This window comes from Tamandua tetradactyla, chromosome 23 (assembly GCF_023851605.1).
Source record: "Tamandua tetradactyla isolate mTamTet1 chromosome 23, mTamTet1.pri, whole genome shotgun sequence".
In the NCBI taxonomy this organism is placed as follows: Eukaryota; Metazoa; Chordata; class Mammalia; order Pilosa; family Myrmecophagidae; genus Tamandua; species Tamandua tetradactyla.
In genome coordinates, this window is record NC_135349.1 from 55,375,765 (window position 1) to 55,396,234 (window position 20,470).

A 20,470-nucleotide genomic window follows, 5' to 3' on the forward strand; every position below is an offset into this window, starting at 1 on the left:
CGGCCCCAGGGCCTGCGAGCTGCGAGCGTGGCCTCCCGCTGGCCCACTCTGTGACCATCACCAGGCCGGGGCCTGGCTGCTGTGCACTGCCCCGTGCCAGGGTTGGCAGGCCAGGCCGCAGATGATGACGGAGGGCCACTTTGAGAGGCTGAACAGGAGGGACCTGCAGCCGAGGCGATGTCAAATCTGAGACAGAACTTAGTCAGGAGTTGCCCTGGGGCCTGGAGAGACCGTCCCAGTGAGGGACAGGTCATGGGAGCTCCCGAGGCGGGAGGCGGTGAGGGGAAGCAGGGCCTGTATGGGGAGGCCTGGGGGTGGGGGTGGCAGAGGGCTGAGCAGAGGCAGTGGGGTTGGGACATCTTCTAGGAAGATGGCCGGCCACTCTGGGAGGGCCTTCCCCCCGCCCCACAACTCCGGCACCTGGGCCCTCAAAGTATAAACGAGTGTGTCATGCTGGTTCCCCGTTAGGGACGAGGGCGGGAGGGAGGTGCCCCGTTCTCCACGCGGTCGGGCAGGGAGATCTTCTTCCACCCTCAGTGCTTTCTTTTTATAAAGTCCCAAGTAAAGCCAGCAGTGTGCCAGCACCACCTCTGGGTATGGCGTGTGGCTGCCACTCTCTGTGTCTTTTAATTTAACAGCTGGGAGCCCTTTATGTTATTTTCAAGTGAACTCTTAAAAGCCTGAGAGAGGAGTGTCCCGAGTGCACGTTGCAGGGCACTTGCCACCCGCCCCTGCCTGGGCCCTGGGGCCATGTGGCTCTGCCCACTTCGTGGGGGGGGCTCATATCACAGACTCTTGTTTTTATGAATTTTGAGTGGTTGCAGTGTGAGGGCTAGGTGTCCGCTGGGAGTCCTCAGGGGTCTGTACCACGGGGCTGACCCTGAGGGCCAGGGCCCAGAGTGGGCACCTCTGGGTGAGACGGAAGTTTCCATAGAGGGTTGATCCTCAAAAGCCCAGGGGCAGGCCAGGAGTCTCTGGCCGGACTGCCCCCATGGGCAGGAGCTCCACGGGACCCCCGCTGCTTTGAGCATGGAGCAGGTGGCCAGGGCCCTAAACCCCCTCCTTGACCTACCCCCTCCCCAGGGAGACCCTGCAGGCCCGGTTGTGAGTCTGTGGGTGAAAGAACTGAGTGAGGCCGGTCCTAGCAGGGATCTGCGTCGCCCTGCAGCCCACTGCCGCAGCTGGGTGAGCTGTGGCCCAAGGAGCCCCCAAAACACCACGAACAGTTGTCCGTGTCTGTTCACAGCAGCCAGAAAACAGACTGCCCCGGTGGCCATTGGCAGACGAGTGGTTGGGACCCCAGGGGAAGGTTGCTTGGCTGTAGGGCCGAATGACACACTGATGATGCAGCCACATGGAAGGACCTAGAAAGTGTTCTGCTCCGTGAGGGAAAGCAGGCACAGAAGACCCCCATGTATCGCATGAGTCCGTTATGGAGCGCACCCAGAGTAGGCAGGTCCACAGTCAGTGAGGTGCCGGGGGCTGGGGCGACCACATGGGGAGTCTCTTTGGGGTGAGAGAGATATTCTAGAACCAGAGAGTGATGACGGCAGCTCAGCCCTGTGCATATATGAAAAGCCCCTGTGTTGTGTACTTTAACAGGGTTAATTTTAGGGTACGTGAATTATATCTTGGAATTTCTATATATAAGGAAACCACCCCAAGACGATGCCCAGGGCATGTGTTCCTGCCCTGCTGCCCCCAGTCTCTTGGCGCCCTGCTGTGTGCCCCCTGCCCCTGGGGCCTCCCCGCAGTGCTGCGGCCGGAGCCACTGCTCATCCCATTTTACAGCCCAGGCACCGTCTCTTCCCGGGGTCGCCGAGGCCGAGCTGAGATGTTGTCAGTTTACTCGCAGGCTGGGGGTCCTGGGGCTGTGGCCAAAGGGTCCTCAGAGGGGGTCAGAGGGGCTCTAGGCTCAGCTCCCACCCGCCCGCCCCCACTGCTGAGCTGCTGCCTCTGGCCCTAGCCTCTGCGCCATCCTCTGTTTCCCCTGTGACCCCAGCTGGTTGCTTAGTGCCAGGCCCCAAGTGCCTTACCTGTGACACTCACTTGTGACATGGGCACTGAGACTGGCTGTGCTCACAGGGTTGCGGCCTCCGGGGCGAGGGACCCCCTCAGCCTCCCCTCCACGCTCCCTGCCTCCTCGGACCTGCCTGCTTTAGAGCACACAGAGTGTAAGAGCCTGAGAATCATCCTGACCGAAAGGGGGGGAAAAGTATAACTAATGAAATTCCAGCATCAGAGAGAGTTCAGATAGAGTCGAGAGGCTCCTCTGAGGTTGCTCTTACACAAGCTTCAGGTAGACCTTGCTACCTATCATAACCTGCCAACCCCCAACCAGGACAGTTCCAGCCAATACTAAAGAACATCTAGGGCAATATATAAGATCCCACAAGGGTTCCAGGCACTAGAGTAACTTTCCAGAAACCTACAACCTCCAGATCGGTCCCTGGACCAGATAAGTCTTGAAACCTAGCCCAGCCTCTCCAGAACATCGGCTAGTTCCATCTCCCTACCCCATATTAGTGACAGACCCTTCCAACATGAAAAAAGTTAGAATGGCCATAGCCCAAATACCCCTAAAGAAAGGGATAGAAAGATCAAAGGTGATGGTGGAGTTAAACAGAGAAGATAGGATTTAACAAATGAGTATGATCGGTGAATCATTAAATTGATATCTCTTAGGTTCCAGTATCTTAGAGCAGCTAGAAGTAAAAACCTAAAATTGTGAAATTGTAACCCATATCAAATACTGAAATATGTTCTATAGCTAATTGTTGTGCTGTTCTTTGAAATTTGTTGCTTTTTTGTATATATGTTATTTTTCACAAAAAAGAAAGAAGAAAATTGTGGTGATAAAAAAAATATTTAGGATTCCTAGCCTCCTATATTCTGGAGCAGCTAGAAGGAAAAATCTGAGAGGATGGTATGGTAGCCCATGACAAACTCTGGGATCTGTCCTGTGACTACTTGTTGAAGAGTGCTTTGAAAACTATTGCTTTTTTATTTCTTTGCTCTGTGTGTGTATGTGTGTGAGTATATATACATATATATATAATACTATACAGTGGAAAAGTTATTTTAAAAAAAAAAAGAGCATGAGATTTGGAGGCAACCCTGAGTCCTGGCCATGACCCAAGAAGTACAGCTCAGCATCATAGTGGGCTCCTACACACCCTTCAGTACCCGGTGCAGCAAACCCAACCTTCAAGAAGCCTCTCTGCCTCCCCTGGTTTAACCATAGCTGGGCCAGTGGCTGCTGGGATCGGTGTGGCCTGGCCTGTTCTCCTTGTGCCTTTATCTAAGTTTCTTCGTGGGTTTGGCTTCTGGTAGCAACTCGTGGTTTTATGTGACCTGGCAGGGTTGCGAGGTGTGGGCTGAGCTAGGACGCCTGTCCTCTTGTTTTCACCACGACGGTGTTGAATTCCCGCCCCAGGTCTGTATACATGGGCTGCCCGGGGTCCTTCAGGGACACGTATGTTGTCGGGTGAACCTGTATGAGAGTGGCTGGCCCAGACAGAACGGAATCCGTTTCTGGAGCTAATGCCAGGTGCCTTCTGGAAAGGTTGTACCAAGTGTGTGTGAGACTCGGTTCTCCCCTTCCTGGGTCTCTGTAGACTCACCGCATGTTTCCCCCAGAGGCTAGAGGCTAGAGCATCTCCTCGTAGCTTCCTGTTGCAGCCTCTGGCGTTCAGTCTACTCGGCCTTGGCCTCAGAGTCAGGCCATGCAGGCAGTGCCATCTTGCCACAGCCCCTTGGGCCCCACCAGGCCCGGGGTCTGCCTCTGTGAGTCCCCCGGCTTCTCCTGGGCTGTGGGGGTTCTGCCACCTGCACTGCTTGCCGTGCTGCTTCTGCAGGTGGGTGGGCGTGTGAGACCCTGGCTCCTGGAGGTGGTGGTGCTTGGCTCTGGGATCCACCGAGGAAGCCATTTTGGAAGGAGACACACATCGTGCTGTCTGGACGCCCTGCAGTGGCCAGCGCCAGCAGCGAGAGCCGACAGGCTTGGCCCACCCAGCTTCGGGAGAAAAGCATCCGTCCCTCCTGCTGCTGCCTGGGGCTTGGGCACCATGTCCGGCATGCCCATTGCTCTGGGGGGGCTCTGTCATCCCGCTGGCCGGGGGGGCCCAGTCGCGGGGCACTGGCTGAGCGCCCCGCAGTCTTGCTGCCGACCGGGCCGCGGCTGGAAAATGCGGCTCATGGCCTCCTCCCTGGAACACGCCGTTCTCCGTGGCGTGGCAGCTGGGCCGCCGGTGTCTGTGCCAAGGAGGAGGCCACCTCGGGCCACGGGAGACAGAGCTCCTGGGCTCGCTTGGCCCCAGGCCTGGCCGGGGCCACCCTGGCAGACATGGCCCCCGGGAGCCCCGTGTCACCAGCCACTGCCGGGATTCATGTGCGCCCTCCGACCCCCTGCCCTGAGGCCCTGTGGGTGGTGGCAGCTGCCCTGCCATCCGCGGGCCCTTGGCCTGCCTTTCTCCCCCCGCCCCCTTCACGGAGCCCTTCTCCGGGGTGGGTCTGGAGCCAGAGGTCGGTTCAAGTTGTTGCCCAGCCTCTTCCGAGCCTTGGGGTGCACGTCTGTGAAGGGGGGTGGTGCAGCCCCTCGGGGGCTGTGGGGCCAGTGCGGCTGAGGGTGGGGCTCTCGGGGGAGGCCAGGGGGCTGGACTTGTACCGTTTTTGCCCTTGTACCATTCCCCGGATGTGAGCCCCAGCCCATGGCTGCAGGGGCCTCCTCTGCAGTCACACCCGGGGAATGCCCACATTCTGCCCCTGGGCTCACCAGCCACCCTGGGTGGGCTGGTCTCTGGATGGCCCTCCTCAGGAGCTGCGAGTCCCCGCAGCGTGAAGAGCGCCCCGTTTCCTCCCAGCACCCTGAGGCCTGGCTCCCTGGCCCTGCCCTTGCCTGGGGGTCCCCGGAGGGTACTCAGCAGCACTGTCACCTCACTAGGACCCCTCCCCCATGTCACACCCTGGAGACAGTCCAGTGGAAGCCCCCACACGCCATATAAGATGGGGTCCCCTTCCAGTCCCCACCCTGCCAGCCAGCGGCGAAGCGCTCTGGGTCCTGTCTGGAGCTGGCCGAGGGGCGCCGGGGCCCAGGCTTGTCCCGCAGCCGCAGGGCGGGCTTGGGGAGGAGCCGCCGCTGCTCAGCCCCTGCCCCCCAGCCGGCGCTGTCCATGCTTTTCTTCAAACCCACTCTCTTACACTGGAGCACGTTAGTTTAAACATCCACACTTCCGGCGAGGGGAGCCCACAGTGGCTGCCAGCAGGAGGGACAGAAAGCTTCGGGAGGGAAAGTGGTGCGTGCCGTGCACCAGGCTGAGGGGTGGTGCTGGCCACCAGCTGTCCCTTCAGCTGTCCCCTCAGCCTGGCCCGGGCTTGCCCGGACCATGTGGCTGTGCAGGGTGGAGGGGCTGTGGTGTGTGGGTCCGGCCACCCCGCTGCCCCACCCCAAGGGCCTGGGGACAGGCCTGGCTCCCCTCCTGGGCCTTGCGGCTGGGCAGGCCATGTCTGGGCCCCTGTGGCCTGGCCCCTGGAGTCTGGCCCCTGGGGAGAGCTCAGGGCGCCCAGCCCACAGCTGGGAAGACCGAGGCCACACTCAGGGGCCGGGCCTGAGGCCCCGCGGGGAGCAGGAGCCTCTGGCTGCCCGTCATGAAGAGTGGGGGGCTCTGTGCTTAAGGCGGGCGGGGGCCCCAGCCCTTCCCCAGGCCCTGCTTCCAGGGCGCGGCCACTTGGGGCGGGGGTGCCAAGCCGGGCTGGGGCCTGGCGCCCGTCCGCGCCGCTGATCACACGGGTCTGGAATGTGCAGATGTTTCCTCGGGGGCTCGGGGCTGCCCCCAGGCCCCGCCCAGTGTCCCGACTGCAGAGTGGGCACCCGGCCTCAGCGGGGGGGCCTGGGGCTGTGGGGCCGCCTCCCGCCTCTTTGCGGCCTCCTCCCCAGCCTGGGATGCACCCCTTGCCTGGGCCTCCTCTGCTCAGACCCTGACACTCAGCCCTTCCCTGCTTTCGCTGCCCAGCAGGACCTGCGGGGCCACAACCCAGCACCTCCACTGTCCTCCCTCCCCCTCCCCTCCTCAGCCCTCCCCTCCCCTCCCCTCCTCGGCCCTACCCCCTTCTCCCCTCCCATCTCCTCCCCATCCCTCCCCTTCCTCTCCTCCCATCTCCTCCCCTCCCCCTTCCTCCCTCCCCTCTCCTCCCCTTCCCCTTTCTCCTCAGCCCTCCCCTGCCCCTCCCTCCCTCCCTCCCCTCCCCCTCCATCCCCTCTCTCCTCCTCAGCCCTCCTCTGTCCTCCCCTCTCCTCACCCTCCCTCCCCTCCCCTCTCCTCAGCCTTCCCTCCCCTCTCCTGCCTTCCCCCACTTTCCCCTCCCCTCTTGTGCCTCTCCTGGGCCTGCCTTGGGAAGCAGGCAGGTGGCAGGCACCAGGGCTGAGTGCCCTGTATGGGGCTGGCAGGGGCAGCTGCAGCTTCCTGAGGTGGGGACCTCAGGGCTTCCACAGGCCTCCTGGCCTGTGGGTGGAAGCAGTGCCCCTCTGCGACGTGGTCAGGGCACACCGCTGATTGGGTGCATCCCACAGAGAGGAGCTTCGCGGGCTGGGTGTCTAGCAGGGACACGGGTTCCTCCCCCTGGGGACCATTTGGAAGGCTGGCAGCCTTGACCATCCAGACGTGCTGGGCACCCTGGGGAGGAAGGAGGAGGAGGTGCCATCACCTCCAGGCCCTCTCCTTCCCCAGTCCCCTCACCTAGAGGTTTGGGAAGAAGGTGACAAGCGGAGGGCACAGGCAGTGAGGGGGGGCCCCACCCCTTGGAACATGGCGATGTCTGCGTGCCGTGGAGGTGGGTATTGGGCCCTGGCACTTGGGGTGGCCGGTGCCAAGGGAGGACACGCATGGCTGGCCCTGTCCCGGGTCACCCCCCCAACCCCATGTGATCCTCTAGTCATCCCCAGGTGACCTTGGCTGTCTGGTCCCTGGAAGTCACTGGCTAGGGCTTGGGGCAGTCTTAGAGGGTCCTCTGGCCTCTTCTCTGCCCTAGAGGATGGCCCCACTTGGCTCAGGCTCTCCTGGGGTGGTGCCAGGCTGGGCCATGGGTCTTGTCCAGTGGGGCTCGGCTAGCCTCAGCCTTGTCCTCTGGCAGCTCCCGGTTCCCCCACCTCCCAAGCTTTGCAGACAGCGACCTCTCCTGGGGGCCAGGGTTTGTTTCCTTGCGGGTGTGGGGCAGACCACAATGATGTCACCTGGTGGGGGGTGGGAGCTGCGGGGCTGGGGGAGATGAGGCCGGCCCACGCGGTTTGGCCTGGCCTTGCCCCTGAGCAATGATGGCAGAAGCAGGTGGAGACCTGGCTAAGTGGCTGCTCGGGCTTGAGCTGTGGACCCTGGGGCTCGGAGAGACTCCTCCGGTGTCTACTGGCCCCCACTGCACACCAGCCCCACGGCCTGCCCATGCAGGTTCCCTCACCCTGGAGCAGGCTGGGGCAGTGTGGCCAGAGCGCGGGGCCTGGTACGCAGCCACCTGGCCCCACCCTGGCCCTGGCTCCCTGGGCTGGGGGCACCCAGCAGCTCCTGCTGGCTCTCTGGTGCTTTTCCTGTGCTGAGGGCTATGGCCAGGAGGGTGGGGAGCATATGGCAGGAAGCGGGATTCAGAGGGAACTTGGTGGGGTTGGTGGGGCCCCCAAAGGGCTGGGACAAGCAGAGATCCAGGGGAGCCATTGGCCAGGGAGGTCAGGTGGCCCCCAGGTAGCTCCCAGGGCTGCACTCTTGATGGGTTTTCCAGAGTATAGGATGTGGAGAGATGTTTTAGAGTTCTCGTTTTCGCTCCTCTGCTGAGGCCCGGGCTGAGGATTCTGTCCCTGTAACGGTCCCTGTGAGCTCACGGGTGCCTGTGTGGGGAGGGCTGGGGGCGCCGGTGCAGGGAAGGCTGGGGGCGCCGGTGAGGGGGGGCGACTAGGGGTGCAGGTGCGGGGGGAGGTTGGGGCGGTGAAGCTGTGGGCCTGTGTCCAGGCCATGGGAACCATCAGAGCAGGTGGAAAGTCTAGACAGGTGGTCTGGCCATCGTGCGCCACTGCCAACCTGTCCTGTTCCCCGAGGGACGGTGTGGACGCCTGTGGCCCGTTGTCGGGTGCCGTGGGGAGGCGCTTGGCCCGGGCTTTGAGAGCCCATCTGTCCTTGCCGTGGTGTGTAGAGTGGAGCTGAGGAGAAGCCGGCGCTGCTGCCCTGATGGGCTCACTGGGAGTTTACTGCCACGGCGCCTGGACCCCTCCCACCAGCTCCTCTTCCCGCCGCTCTCCTGGCCCGTCTGCTCGTGCTGCAGAAGCCTGGACCCCATTTCTCCATTTCAGAAGCAAAACAACGGTTGTTGCTGCACACACAGCCGTGTCCCTTCCATGTCCCTGTTGCCAACAGTTGCTGTGCGTGGGGGAGCCCAGGTTTTGCACCCTGCGCTTTCTGCACGCGACTGGAGGAGGGGCTGGGATGCTGAGGGGTGCCCCCTGCTCCCCGATGTGAGGCCCACTTCCCAGCACGTGGTGGCGAGTCACCTTGCAGCTTCCTGGGTTTGGGGGTAAGAAGCTTCTGTGTCTTCTGACATGTGGCCGAGCTGGTGTCCACAGCTGTCATGTCTCTCTCCGTGGCGGGGCACTCACAGCAGCAGTGCCGCCCTCGGGTGGGGGTGGGGGGCCTTTCATGTGTCACTGGTCATGTAGCCCCTCAGCTTCCCATTGCCCTGCCCCATTGGGCCGCCTAGCGCCTACCCTGCTGGCCCCACTCTTCACCCCCCGAGCCTACTCCCAGCCACGGCCACTTTCCTGCAGCCGTCCCTCGGCTGGGACCGTGCCCGGTCCTGCTCTGCCCACCCCACCTGACCACGCTCCGAGGTTCTGCTCCAAACTCCTGCTCTGGGAGTCTCCCAGCCTCACCCGGGGGTGGCCCGTGGCGCCTACTGCCTGGAGCCCCTCTGCCGAGCTTAGGGCCTTGGGGGCCTCACAGCAGGGCTGCAGACCCCCCAGCGTGGGCTAGGCTGGTGTGGGGCAGCTGCGTCCCTGGCCTCCTGTCACCACCACCAACAGTGCTGTGACGTCACCAGGCTCCCCGGGTCAGCGGGCTCCTCGCACCCACCTCTCCTACCCTGTAGTCTGCTTTCCGCAGGGGCTCGGGGGCTCTCAGGACAGGTGAACCCTCTGGGCCGGATGGTGCAGGCGGGCATCTAGAAGCCAGCCGGCCCCCGCCGGCAGCCTCCTGAGCTATCCCTGGCTGGAGGGAGAGCCAGCATAGCACCACCCACTCCCCGGCCCGCCCTGGCCATCTGGGTTTCAGCAGGGAGCCTGTGTTTGGGTGTCGGCGTGTGGAGGCCCAGTGTGATGGGCAGGTCCTTGGAGAGAGGCATTTCCTGGCCATGGCTCCAGAGAGACAGCCTGTCCCCTGGCTCAGGTTCCCCTGGCACAGGACCCCCACCCCCACTGGTCCCTGGCACTAGCCCCAAGTGGCTCCCCTGGCATAGTGTCCTGGGCAGGGGCACTGTGCCTGGTGTCCCATCCTGCTGACTCCCCGCCCACCCCTGGTGTGTCCCTGGCAGCCCTTGGGGTGCCTGTGTCTGACAGCCACAGAAGGTGGTCTGACAGCCACACCTTCTCCCTCTGCCCAGTGCCGAGGGACCTCGTTGTCATGCCTGCCAGCCCCTGCGAGCACCTGCTGTGGGGGGGGGGGCAGGCTGGGGAAGGCAGGGCCCACCTAGGGCCCAGGACATTCCCCCAGGTTGTGTGGGGTGCCTGAGACGAGCTGCTAGGCTGGCCCAGGCTGTGGCAGGAGGTGGAGATGGGGGTTCTGGAGCTGTGCAGCTCAAGCTGGCAGAAGCTGGAGATGGTGAGGTGTGGAAGGGATAGCAGGGAGGCACGGGGGCACCTCTGGCTTTCAGGCTCTGTGGCTGGGTAGTCGTGGTAGGGTTCTCCCACAGATAGGGACCCTGAGAAGAAGGCAGGGACATTAGAGGGCTCGTGCTGCCATCCAGGCGGGCAAGGCTCCATGGGTGGGAGGCCATGCCATAGGGTCAGGAGGAGGGGGTGGCTATGGAGGCCAGGGGTGGGGGTGGAGTGGGCTCTGGTCCTGAACCGGGGGTGAGGGGGTCAGGGGTGAGGTGAGCTAGGCAGCGGAGGTGTCCACAGAGCCTGTTGTGGGTGCTTGTCCCTGCCCAGGGAGACTCGCCTGGACCGGGATGGAATGCGCCCACAAGGTGGACAAGGCTAGCCGCAGCCCCGCCTCCGGGACAGGGTCGTCGAGGAACTTCAGTGGCCAGAGGGGAGGGAGGGAGGGGGCGGGGGGCAGGAGGGGTCTTGCCTTTTCCTCCTTCCCCCAGCAGTCAAGCTTCCGATTATTTCCCCTTATAACCCTGTCAGCACCGCTCATTGCAGAGAAGACTGCACGAGAGAGAGGAGCAAGGCTTGTGGGGGGTGCCAGTGGCTGGAAGCCTTTCCAGTCGGGCTGTCGAGGGCTGCAGCTCCCTTAGTTACTGGAGAACCTGTGGGTTTACAGAGCAGGCACCCATGAAGTCGAGTTCCCGGGCACCACCCGTTATCAACGCCTTGCATTTGTGTTGCATGTTACAGTCCATGAACGAGCATTTCCCTAACTGCGCTGCTAACCGCAGCCCATCCTTTATAACAGGCCCCACTGTGCTCTCCAGTCCTATGTATTTTTAAATATTTTATTGTAGTAACACATGCAATTTAAAATTCCCCTTTACCCACAGTCACGTGTGTGATCTAGGGCTGTTAATGGCGTTCGCAGTGCCGTGCTGCCACTGCCCGCTCCCGAAGCTGTACGGTCAGCCCAGCGGACGCTACCCAGCTCACGCACAGCTCCCTTTCCCTCCAGGGTCAGCCGCTTCTCCGCGCTCTGCCCTGTGCGCTCGCTCCTTCAGACCATTTCGTACCAGGAAGGTTGTACTTTTGTCTGTTTGGTGTCTGGCTTATTTCACGCAGCGTGACGTCTCCGGAGTTCGTCTGCGTTGCTGCCTGCACGGAGCTTCGTTTCCTTTATGGTAGAATAGCGCTCGTCACGGACGCACACCACGGCTCCTGGGCACTTGGGTCACTTTCATGTTCTGAACATTGTGAATAATTTTGCCACGAACTTCGGTGTGCAAGTCTGTTTGAGTCCCTGCTTTTGATTCTCTGTCTGGAAGAGGGATTGCTGGGTCACACGTAATGCTGTGCTGGGCTTTCCGAGGACCCGCCAAACTGCCTCCTGCAGCATTTTACATTCCCACTAGCCATGAACGAGTGTGACTGTGTCTCCATATCCTCTCCAGCACTTGTAGTTTTCTTTTTTATTTTACAGTGAACATGGTGGTAGGTATGAACTGCTATCTCACTGTGATTTTGATTTGCATTTCTCTAGCAGCTAATGATGCTGAGAATATTTTCATCTGCTTTTTGTCTGTTTGTATATCTTCTTCGGAGAAATGTCCATTCAAGTTTTTTGCCCATTTTTAAATTGTCTCTTTATTGTTGTGTTGTAGCAATTCTTTTTCATATTCTGGATATTAAATCCTTATTAAATATGTGGTTTACATGTATTTTCTCCCACTGCATAGGCTGTATTTTCACTTTCATGATAAAGTTGTTTGCCTGAAAGATTTTAAAATTTGGTGATGTCTCATTTATCTATTTTTTCTTTTGTTGCTTGTACTTTGGGTGCAAAGTCTAAGAAACCATTGCCTAACACAAGGGCCTGAAGAGGTTTGTCTGTGTTTTTGTCTAGCAGTTTTATAGTCTTGGCTCTTTTTTTTTTTTTCCACACTGTGAAAGCTCTATCATTGTTCAGTCATCCTCAAGAGACATGGCTACTGCAACACAGCTCTACATCTTCAGGCAGTTCCCTCCAGCCTCTCCACTACATCTTGAACAACAAGGTGATATCTACTTACTGCGTAAGAATAACCTCCAGGATAACCTCTTGACTCTGTTTGGAATCTCTCAGCCATTGCCACTTTGTCTCATTTCACTCTTCCCCCTTTTGGTCAAGAAGGTTTTTCTCAATCCCTTGGTGCTGAGTCTCAGCTCATTCTAGGATCTCTGTCCCACGCTGCCAGGAAGGTCCACACCCCTGGGAGTCATGTCCCACATAGACAGGGGGAGGGTGGTGAGACTGCTCATTGTGTTGGCTGGAGAGAATAGTCTTGGTTCTTATGTTTAGGTCTTTGATCCATTTGACTTAACTTTGTAATGGTGTAAAGTAGGAGTCCCCGTTCATTCGTTCACATTGGATATCTAGTTCCCCCAGCACAGTTTACTGGAAAGACTGTTCTTTCCCAATTCAGTGGGCTTGATGGCCTTGTACAAAAATGCTGGGCCATAGATGTGAGGGTCTGTTTCAGAATTGTCAATTTGATGCCATTTTTCTATATACCTATCCTTGTGCTAGTACCATGCTTTAAAAATATATATATTATGTGTAGAACAGAGAAAAAAATATATATATATGTGTATGTTTAAGCATGCTGTCTTGACCACTGCAGCTTTGTAATACATCTTGAAGTCAGGAAGTGTGAGTCCTCTGTCGTCATTTGTTTCTCAAGATGATTTTGGCTCTTTGGGGTCCCTTACCCTCCCAAATATATTTGATAATTAGCTTTTCCATTTCCACAAAGTAAGCTATTGGAATTTTGATTGGGATTGAGTTGAATTTGTAGATCCTTTTGGGTAGAACTGACATTTTAACAGTATTTAGTCCTCCAGTCCATGGACAAAGGATGTCCTTCCGTTTATTTGGATCTTCTTTGATTTCTTCTAGCAAAGCTTTAGCGTTTCCCATGTGTAAGTCCTTTACGTGCTTGGTTAAGTTTATTTTTCCTGAGTTCCTCCTCGGACTGCGCACTACCAGCGTATAGAAAAACTGCCTGTTTTTTGTGTGATCTTGTACCTGCCACTGTGCTGAACTCGTTCATTAGCCCCTAGTAGCTTTGTTGTAGATTTTTGGGACATACTATATATAGGATCTTGCCATCTGCGGATAGTGAAAGTTTTATTTTCTTCCTTTCCAGCTTAGATGCCTTTTATTTCTTTCTTTTGCCTGGTTGCTCTGGCTGGGACTTCCAGCACAATGTTGCATAATAATGGTGGCAGTGGGCGGCAGTGTCTCGCTCCAGACCGCAGAGAGTGAGTTCGCAGTCTTTCACCACCGAGGGTGATGTCAGCTGTGGACCTTCCATCTACGTCCTTCATAATGCTGAGGAAGTTTCCTTCTATTCATAATCTTGTAAGAGATTTTATCAAGAAAGGATGCTGGATTTTGTCAAATGCCTTTTCTGCATCAATTCGAATGATCAAATGTTTTATCATTCATTTTGTTAATTACATTAATTGATTTTCTTATGTACTTTATGCTTATATACCTGGCATAAATCCCACTTCATCGTGGTGTATAATTCTTTTAATGTGCTGTTGGATTCAATTTTCTTATATTTTGTTGAAGATTTTTGCAGCTTCTATCTGTAATTTTCTTTTCTTGTAGTATCTTTATCTGCCAGCCACATTTTTTGCATGTGCTTTTTTCTTCATATGTTCACAGTTTTGAGATGGTCATCTGTGTGTGTACATATTTATTCACGCAGCTTTTCCCTCCGAGGACATTGCTGGAAGCGGCCCTGAGGGTAAAGACATGCCGTTTTGGAGCCTGATGCTCGTGCCAGGTCACGAGCGCTGCAGGAGGCCCTTCTCCTGGGGGCGCCCATGTCCCCGCAGCACCCCAGCCCCCAGATGAAAGTGCTGCTGTGTTGCCATTTTCATTGGTTTTCTTCACTTGTTACTGAAATTGAATATTTTTCTACATGCCCATGGCTGTTTGTATTTCTTTTGCTAATTGCCCATTTTTTGTTTTCGTTTTCCTGAGAAGTTAGAGTAGTTCTCTTTTCCTTTATAGCTCGTAGCAGTGTGAACGACCCTTAACCTGTCTCCTGAGTTGCAGTCAGTTCTCCCAGCTTGCTGTCTTTCTTCTTTTTCCTATGTTTTATGTGGCAGTTGAAGGGTTTATGTAGCTGAATTGTTTGTCCTGGGTATTTTTTTTCTGCACAGAGTCTCATGCTTTGAAGCCCTTCCCCTCCCAGGGGTGCGTGGGTGTTCGAGCCCACCTGCTGTAGTGCTTTCTGGCCACGTGTCCTTGGACGTCGTCAGACCGGTCCCCGAGCTCCTGCCCCGGCCCCCTAGCCCCTCCCTGGCACCTCCTAGGACGCGTGTCTGTTTCTGGAGGAGCTTCGCTTCTGTCCGTCCGCTCCTCAGGGCAGCACGCTGCACAGCGCCACACGTCCCTTTCTCAGCGTTTCTTGGCCGTTCTTGCTCACTTATGCTTCCAGAGGAGCCTTTGTAATTATCTTGTGGATCCACTTGGGGCTTTTATTCAGGTCGTTTTGAAGTTGTGGCGTGGCATGGGAGCAGAGCTGTCCAGGGCTCTCGGGGCGGGCGCTGTGGTGTCTGTCTCTGTGGCGGAGTGGGGCAGGTGTGGGCCGGGGGCTGGCCGGTGTCCTGTGAGGCTCTCCTTTGAGGTAGCCAGCATGGGGCTGAGATGGGATGCCGATGCTGCAGGGCCCAACCCTCCCCTGCCTCAGTTTCCCCTGATGAGAGTTCACGTGGATCCTTTATTAAACCAGGCCCCCTCCTGGCCCCTAAGGATGGGCAACTCAGAAGGTGGGGGGGATGCAGCTCTGGATGGAGGGGGAGGGCAGGAAGCTTCTGAAAGTGGGGCCTGTGCTGCGCTGTGCCCCTGCCTGGCACGCCTTACTGACCTGCAGCCGTTGCTCCCCAGAGATCTGTCCCACAACCTGCTGCAGGCACTGGACGCCCGGGTCCTGGTGAACCTCTCGGCGCTGACGGAGCTGTGAGTGTCTGCCTTTTGTCCAGGGCAGCGGTGGGGCTGCGTGGGAGAGGCAGGTGACTGTCCCCATTAGGATGGTGGGTGGCGTCAGTCAGACCCTGCCCAGCCCCCCTTTTCTTCCAGGGACATACGCGACAACAAGATTTCTTCATTAGAGGAAGGGATATTTGCTAATTTATTTAATTTAACTGAAATGTAAGTTGGTGGGTCTTGGTGCTCATTGACTGTGCCCTTACCCCACCCCCCATACCTCCCTGTCAGATTTGGGGCCAGGCCCTGGGGTTGTAGCCCCACACCCAGGACAGAGGGCTGCAGGGCCCTGACTTCCCTGGGCTGTGCAGCCCCAGGCCCCTGGACCTTGCTGTGGGGTGGGCTCTGTCTGCCCTGCCCTTCCCTGAGTGCCCCCCCGCCCCCCACAGAAACCTGAGCGGGAACCCGTGGGTGTGTGACTGTGGCCTGGCCTGGCTGCCGCGCTGGGCCGAGGGGCAGCAGGTGCACCTGGTGAGGCCGGAGGACACCACGTGCGCAGGGCCCAGTCCCCTGGCCGGCCGGCCCCTCCTCAGCGCCCCCTTCCTGGCCGGCGGCTGTGGTGAGTGCGGAGTCAGGGGGCACTGGACTGGAGAGGTGGGACCGGGGGCGGTCAGGTTTGGGGTTTCGAGTTGGAGTAGGAAGCGGAGTGGGGTGGGGGTGTGAGCGGGAAGCAGGGTGGACTGGTCGGCAGGGGAGGGACGGGGCCTTCGGGGGTGGAGCTGGGGCAAGAGGAGTGGGGGCGGGGCTGACTGACCAGGGGCGGGGCCTGCTGACCGGGGGTGGGGCTGCTGGGGGAGGCCCGCGGCCCAGCCTGCCTGTCCCTTGCAGGTGAGGAGTATGTGGCCTGCCTCCCCGATGGCAGCTCGGGTGCCGAGGTGCTGGGGGCCTTCTCGGCTGCCCATGCGGGCCCTCTGGCGCCTGAGGCCTGCAGCGCCCTGTGCTTCGCAGCTGGCCAGGACCTGGCGGCGCTCTCGGAGCAGGGCCTGTGCCTGTGCGGGGTGGCCAGGCCCAACACCTCAGCCGCCTGCCTGCCCTACTGCGCCGGTACCCCGCCGCCCCACGGCGACACTTGTTCCGGCCCCACCCTCCTCCACCACGTCTTCCCCGCCTCCCCGGGGGCCGCCCTGGAGGGGCCCCGCAGACCCCTGGCCTCTGGCCAGCCAGCAGCCTTTCAGGTTACCGCCCCGTGGCCCGTCAGCTCCGTGCGCTGGGACTTTGGTGATGGCTCCCCCGAGGCTGGCGAGGCCGGCCCGGCCGCCTCGCATCGCTTCTCGCTGCCTGGGCGCTACCACGTGACGGCCCTGCTGGCCCTGGGCGCCGGTGCAGCCCGGCTGGCGGCCGAGGTGCAGGTGCAGGCGGCCCCTGTGGCCCTGGAGCTCACGTGCCCAGCCTCCCTGCTCAGCAACCAGAGCCTCCAGCTCGGTGTCCGGAACCGGGGTGGCACAGGCCTGGAGGCCTCCTACAGCATCGTGGCCCTGGGCGAGGGGCCGGCCCAGGGTGCGTGACCCCCCTGGGGGTATGGCTTGCCACCCCAACTCGTGTGTGTGCTTCCCTGGGGCTGCTTGGGTCCCATAAGCTGGGTGGGGGATACAGGCTGATGAGCCTTTCCCTGCCCAACCCCCCCAGCCCCCTCTCACCCCTCTCTATGTGCCGTACCCCCTACCTCCCCCTGTCTGCCCCCTGCTATGCCCTCCCCATTTCCCTCTCTCCACACCCCTTCTCTCCACTCCCCCCAGTGGTGCACCCTCTCTGCCCTTTGGACACGGAGGTCTTCCCTGGCAACGGGCACTGCTACCGCCTGGTGGCAGAGAAGGCAGCCTGGCTACAGGCACAGGAGCAGTGCAGGGCCTGGGCTGGGGCCGCCCTCGCCATGGTGGACAGCCCTGCTGTCCAGCACTTCCTCGTCTCCCAGGTCACCAGGTGCCTACTTTGGCCCCTAAGGGCCTGTTGTGGGATCCCAGGGTGGCTGGGAGGGAATCTCCAGAGTGCTGGGTTGGGAGTAGAGTTCAAGGCCTGAAGAGGTGTAGGAGGAGGGTGAGGGGGCGATTGGCTGGTGGGGAGGCCAGAGGGGCTGTGTCTAGCTGGCCAGCCTGACCGAGTTGTCATTGCCTGACTGCCGACTCGGCCCCACATCCTGCCCAGCTGATAGCTGTCCATGATGGTGCTGTAGACACAGATGTGGGGGTGGGGGGTGGGGCAGCCTCTGTGAACGTTACGGGAAGCACCCCATGTGCGAGATGCGCCTGGGGCCTGAGTCCAGCCTCCAGTCCATCCCTGCTGCGGCCGTCCATGGGGAGGCATCTTTGAGGGGAGGTGCTCTGGGTCCTGGGGACCTCTGTTGCCCCCAGCCTGGGCCTCCCTGGCAGGGCTGGTCCTGGGCAGCCAAGGCGGCTGCTCTGTTTCCTGCTTCTCATGCTGTATCCCCCAAGCCCCACCCCCAGCCCCGCCCTGAATGCTGGCTTATCCTGCCGGGGTGGGGGCAAGGGGCCAAGAGCCACCCACGCAGAGGACAGCATTTTGGACGTCTAGTTTTCCCCACCCAGTCTGGTGGGAAGTGCGCTTCCCTTTAGCGCAGTGGGGGCAGGGCTTGCGTCTGTTCTCGCCTCCGTCCTGCTTCCCTCTGTCTCGTGATGGGGGTGAAGGCCTCCTCAGCCAGGTCACGTCTCTGAGCCTCAGTTTCCCCATCTGGGAAATGGGAGCGTGACAGGGCTTGCCACATGGGCCGCTGCCCGGCAGACAGCATGTACCCTCTGAAGGTGTCGTCTTCTGGGAGCCCCTGAGCACCTGCCATCTGCCTGCAGGAGCCTGGACGTGTGGATTGGCTTCTCGGCCATGGAGGGGCTGGAGGCAGGTGCGGCACCCCCAGCCGAGGCCTTCAGCCTGGAGAGCTGCCAGAACTGGCTGCCCGGGGAGCCACACCCCGCCACCGCTGAGCACTGCGTGCGCCTGGGACCCGCTGGGCAGTGCAACACGGACCTGTGCTCGGCGCCTCACAGCTACGTCTGCGAGCTGAGGCCCGGAGGTACGCGGGTCAGGGCTGCTTCCACCCAGGCCGCGGTCACCCTGCCGCTGTTCACTGGGCAGCGCCGGGCGGCTCCGTGCAGATGCTACCCTCCTGGTCCCCGCATCCCGCAGGCCCTGTCTGGGATGCTGAGAACTTCCTCGAGGGAGCGCCCAGCGGGGACCTGCAGGGACCCCCAACCCCCTTGGCACTGCAGGAGGCTCTCTCTGCTCCCAGGGAGCCCGTGGAGGTAGGCTGGCCCATGATGCTCTGGAATCTTCTTTACCCAGCCTCCCCGGGAGACTGCTCTGGAGACCCCTGCCCTACTCTGGTCACAGCCTGTTTCTGTTGAAAGACAGGTTTTTCCTCCTGGGCCTGGTCGAAGTCATATGTGCCTATAATAGACAATCTAGAAAATCGTGCTGGAGACCAAGGCCGTCAAGTGCTCTGACCTCGCCTATGTTTTTCTCTGGGTGTTTGTGGATTGTTTTTAAAAGCAGTACATGGATCCTGCCGCTCATAGGTGGTTTTCACGCTGACTTTTCTCCCAAGTAACAGTGTTTCCCTCAGCATAAAGCGTGGCATCTGATGGCCACGTGGGGGTCCTGGGAGCCTCCTCCCATGCAGTCTTGGTGTTGCCCAGGCACGGACAGTGGGCAACCCGGGGTGCTGAGGCGCTGTGCTCTGCCCCCAGGTGATGGTGTTCCCTGGCCTGAGCCTATGGCCCGGAGCCTTCCTCGTTGCGGCCGAGTTCGGGACCTGGGAGCTGCGGCGTCCTGCTCAGCTGCGGCTGCAGGTGCACCGGCCCCCAGGAGGAGCAGGTGGGACATGGCCCAGGGAGATGCACACGTGTCTCCTCTGAGCCCCTGCACATGCCGGGCGGGGCCTCCTGGGCATTGGTTTGTGTGGGGTGAGTAGGAGGTGATGGTGAAGCCAGGAGAGCTGGGACTCTGTTGGGGTCCCTAATGTTTCCTGTTGTTAACTGTCGTACCCCAAACCCCGTCCTCTCCTTGCAGGGGCCCCAAGAGACAGTGAGCCCGAGAGTGGGTTCCCCGGCAACAGGACTGAGGTGGCCCCTGAATGCATGCCGGAGGGTCGCTGGTGCCCTTTAGCCAATGTCTGTGTGTCGCTGGACGCCCCTTGCCGCCCTCAGGCCTGGGCCAACGGGTCCACGCCCGCACCCGGCCTCCCCGGCACCACCTATACGCTGTGGAAGGAGTTCCTCTTCTCTGTGCCTGCGGGGCCGCCAGCACAGTACTCGGTGTGTGCCCTTGCCTGGGTGCAGGGTGCTCCCCAGCCAGTGCCCCGGGCCTGCCCCACCCCGCTCTCAGGTCCAGGTGCTCCCCCCAGGGCCTTGGCACTTGCTGTGTCTGCTGAGGAGGTTGCCTCCCCTCCCACTGTTTGGTGCCGCCTTCCCGGCCTTCAAGTCTTGGCCGCAGCCTCCCCTCTGAGGCCCATGCAGGGAGGCACCTACCCGGCCTGCATTCCTCTCGGCCCTTCTCCCCACAGTGCTGTCCACAGCATGTGTGCGGCGTGTCTCTGGCTGCGTGTCTGTCCCTGTCTGTGAGCACTGGGAGGGAGGCCCTGGCTCTGCTCGCAGGACTCCTTGGTGCCATGCGGTTGAGGGCAGGTGCCAGTGAGCGCTGTGTTCCCGGCCCCTCACGGGACTCTCTGTGGCCCCGACCAGCCTGGCACTGACATGAGGTCGTGACGAGCACCCACCCTCTCCCACAGGTCACCTTCCACGGCCAGGATGTCCCCCTGCTCCCTGGCGACCTCCTGGGCTTGCAGCACGATGCAGGCCCTGGGGCCTTCCTGCGCTGCCCCATGGCGCTCGGCTCCCCAGCCGGTGGGGCCCCCTACATGTCTGCCACTGCCTCGGCCTGGCTGCCCCTCCTGCCTGCACAGCTGGAGGCTGCTCCACCTGGCCCGCCCTGTGCCCTGCGGCTGCTCGGTGCCACTGAGCGCTTGACACCCTTGCTGGGCCCTGGGCCCAACCCTGGGCTTCAGCGCCCCGGGCACTATGTGGTCCAGGCTGTGGTGGGCAATGGCGTGTCCACACACAACCTGTCCTGCAGCTTTGATGTGGTCTCTCCTGTGGCCGGGCTTCAGGTTGTCTTCCCTGCCACACACGAGGGCCGCCTCTACGTGCCGACTGACGGCGCGACCCTGGTACTCCGGGTGGACGCGGGAGCCAATGCCACAGCCACGGCACGCTGGCCTGAGGGCAATGTCACTGCGCCCTTCGAGGCCACCTGCCCTGCCCTGGGGGCTGCCCTGGTGCCCAGCTGCACCCATGAGCCCAACAGTAGCCTGTTCTCCGTGCTGCTGCTGCCGGGGCTCAGTGAGGGCCAGCATGTGGTGGATGTGATGGCAGAGAACAGTGCTAGCCGTGCCGACCTCACACTGCAGGTGACGGCGGAGCAGCCTGTCCGCGGCCTCCGCGCCTCCCCCAGCCCAGAGTCACGCGTGCTGCAGGGCGTCCTGGTGGTGAGTGCGGCCGCCGGTGTTGGGGACGCTGTCTGCGGGCCCACGTCTTGCAGGGCTGTGGCCCCCGGAACAGTCTGCAATTGCCCACATACTTGCC

General features: G+C 60.4%; 1 protein-coding gene across 2 annotated transcripts in view; it reads left to right on the forward strand.

Annotated features, from left to right (window-relative positions):
* The window catches only part of PKD1 (polycystin 1, transient receptor potential channel interacting), a 51,723-nt gene that overhangs the window by 3,577 nt on the left and 27,676 nt on the right, over positions 1–20,470 (forward strand). Inside the window, exons 2-11 of one of the 2 annotated variants that reach the window (XM_077142152.1) lie at positions 14,784–14,855; positions 14,976–15,047; positions 15,272–15,441; positions 15,711–16,379; positions 16,619–16,802; positions 17,684–17,904; positions 18,018–18,133; positions 18,578–18,704; positions 18,900–19,144; positions 19,618–20,373. In XM_077142152.1, the coding sequence (XP_076998267.1) occupies positions 14,784–14,855; positions 14,976–15,047; positions 15,272–15,441; positions 15,711–16,379; positions 16,619–16,802; positions 17,684–17,904; positions 18,018–18,133; positions 18,578–18,704; positions 18,900–19,144; positions 19,618–20,373 (2,632 nt within the window). Of the gene's footprint in view, positions 1–10,318; positions 14,856–14,975; positions 15,048–15,271; positions 15,442–15,710; positions 16,380–16,618; positions 16,803–17,683; positions 17,905–18,017; positions 18,134–18,577; positions 18,705–18,899; positions 19,145–19,617; positions 20,374–20,470 lie in introns of those variants that run through there. The other variant, XM_077142153.1, reaches the window with a different exon arrangement.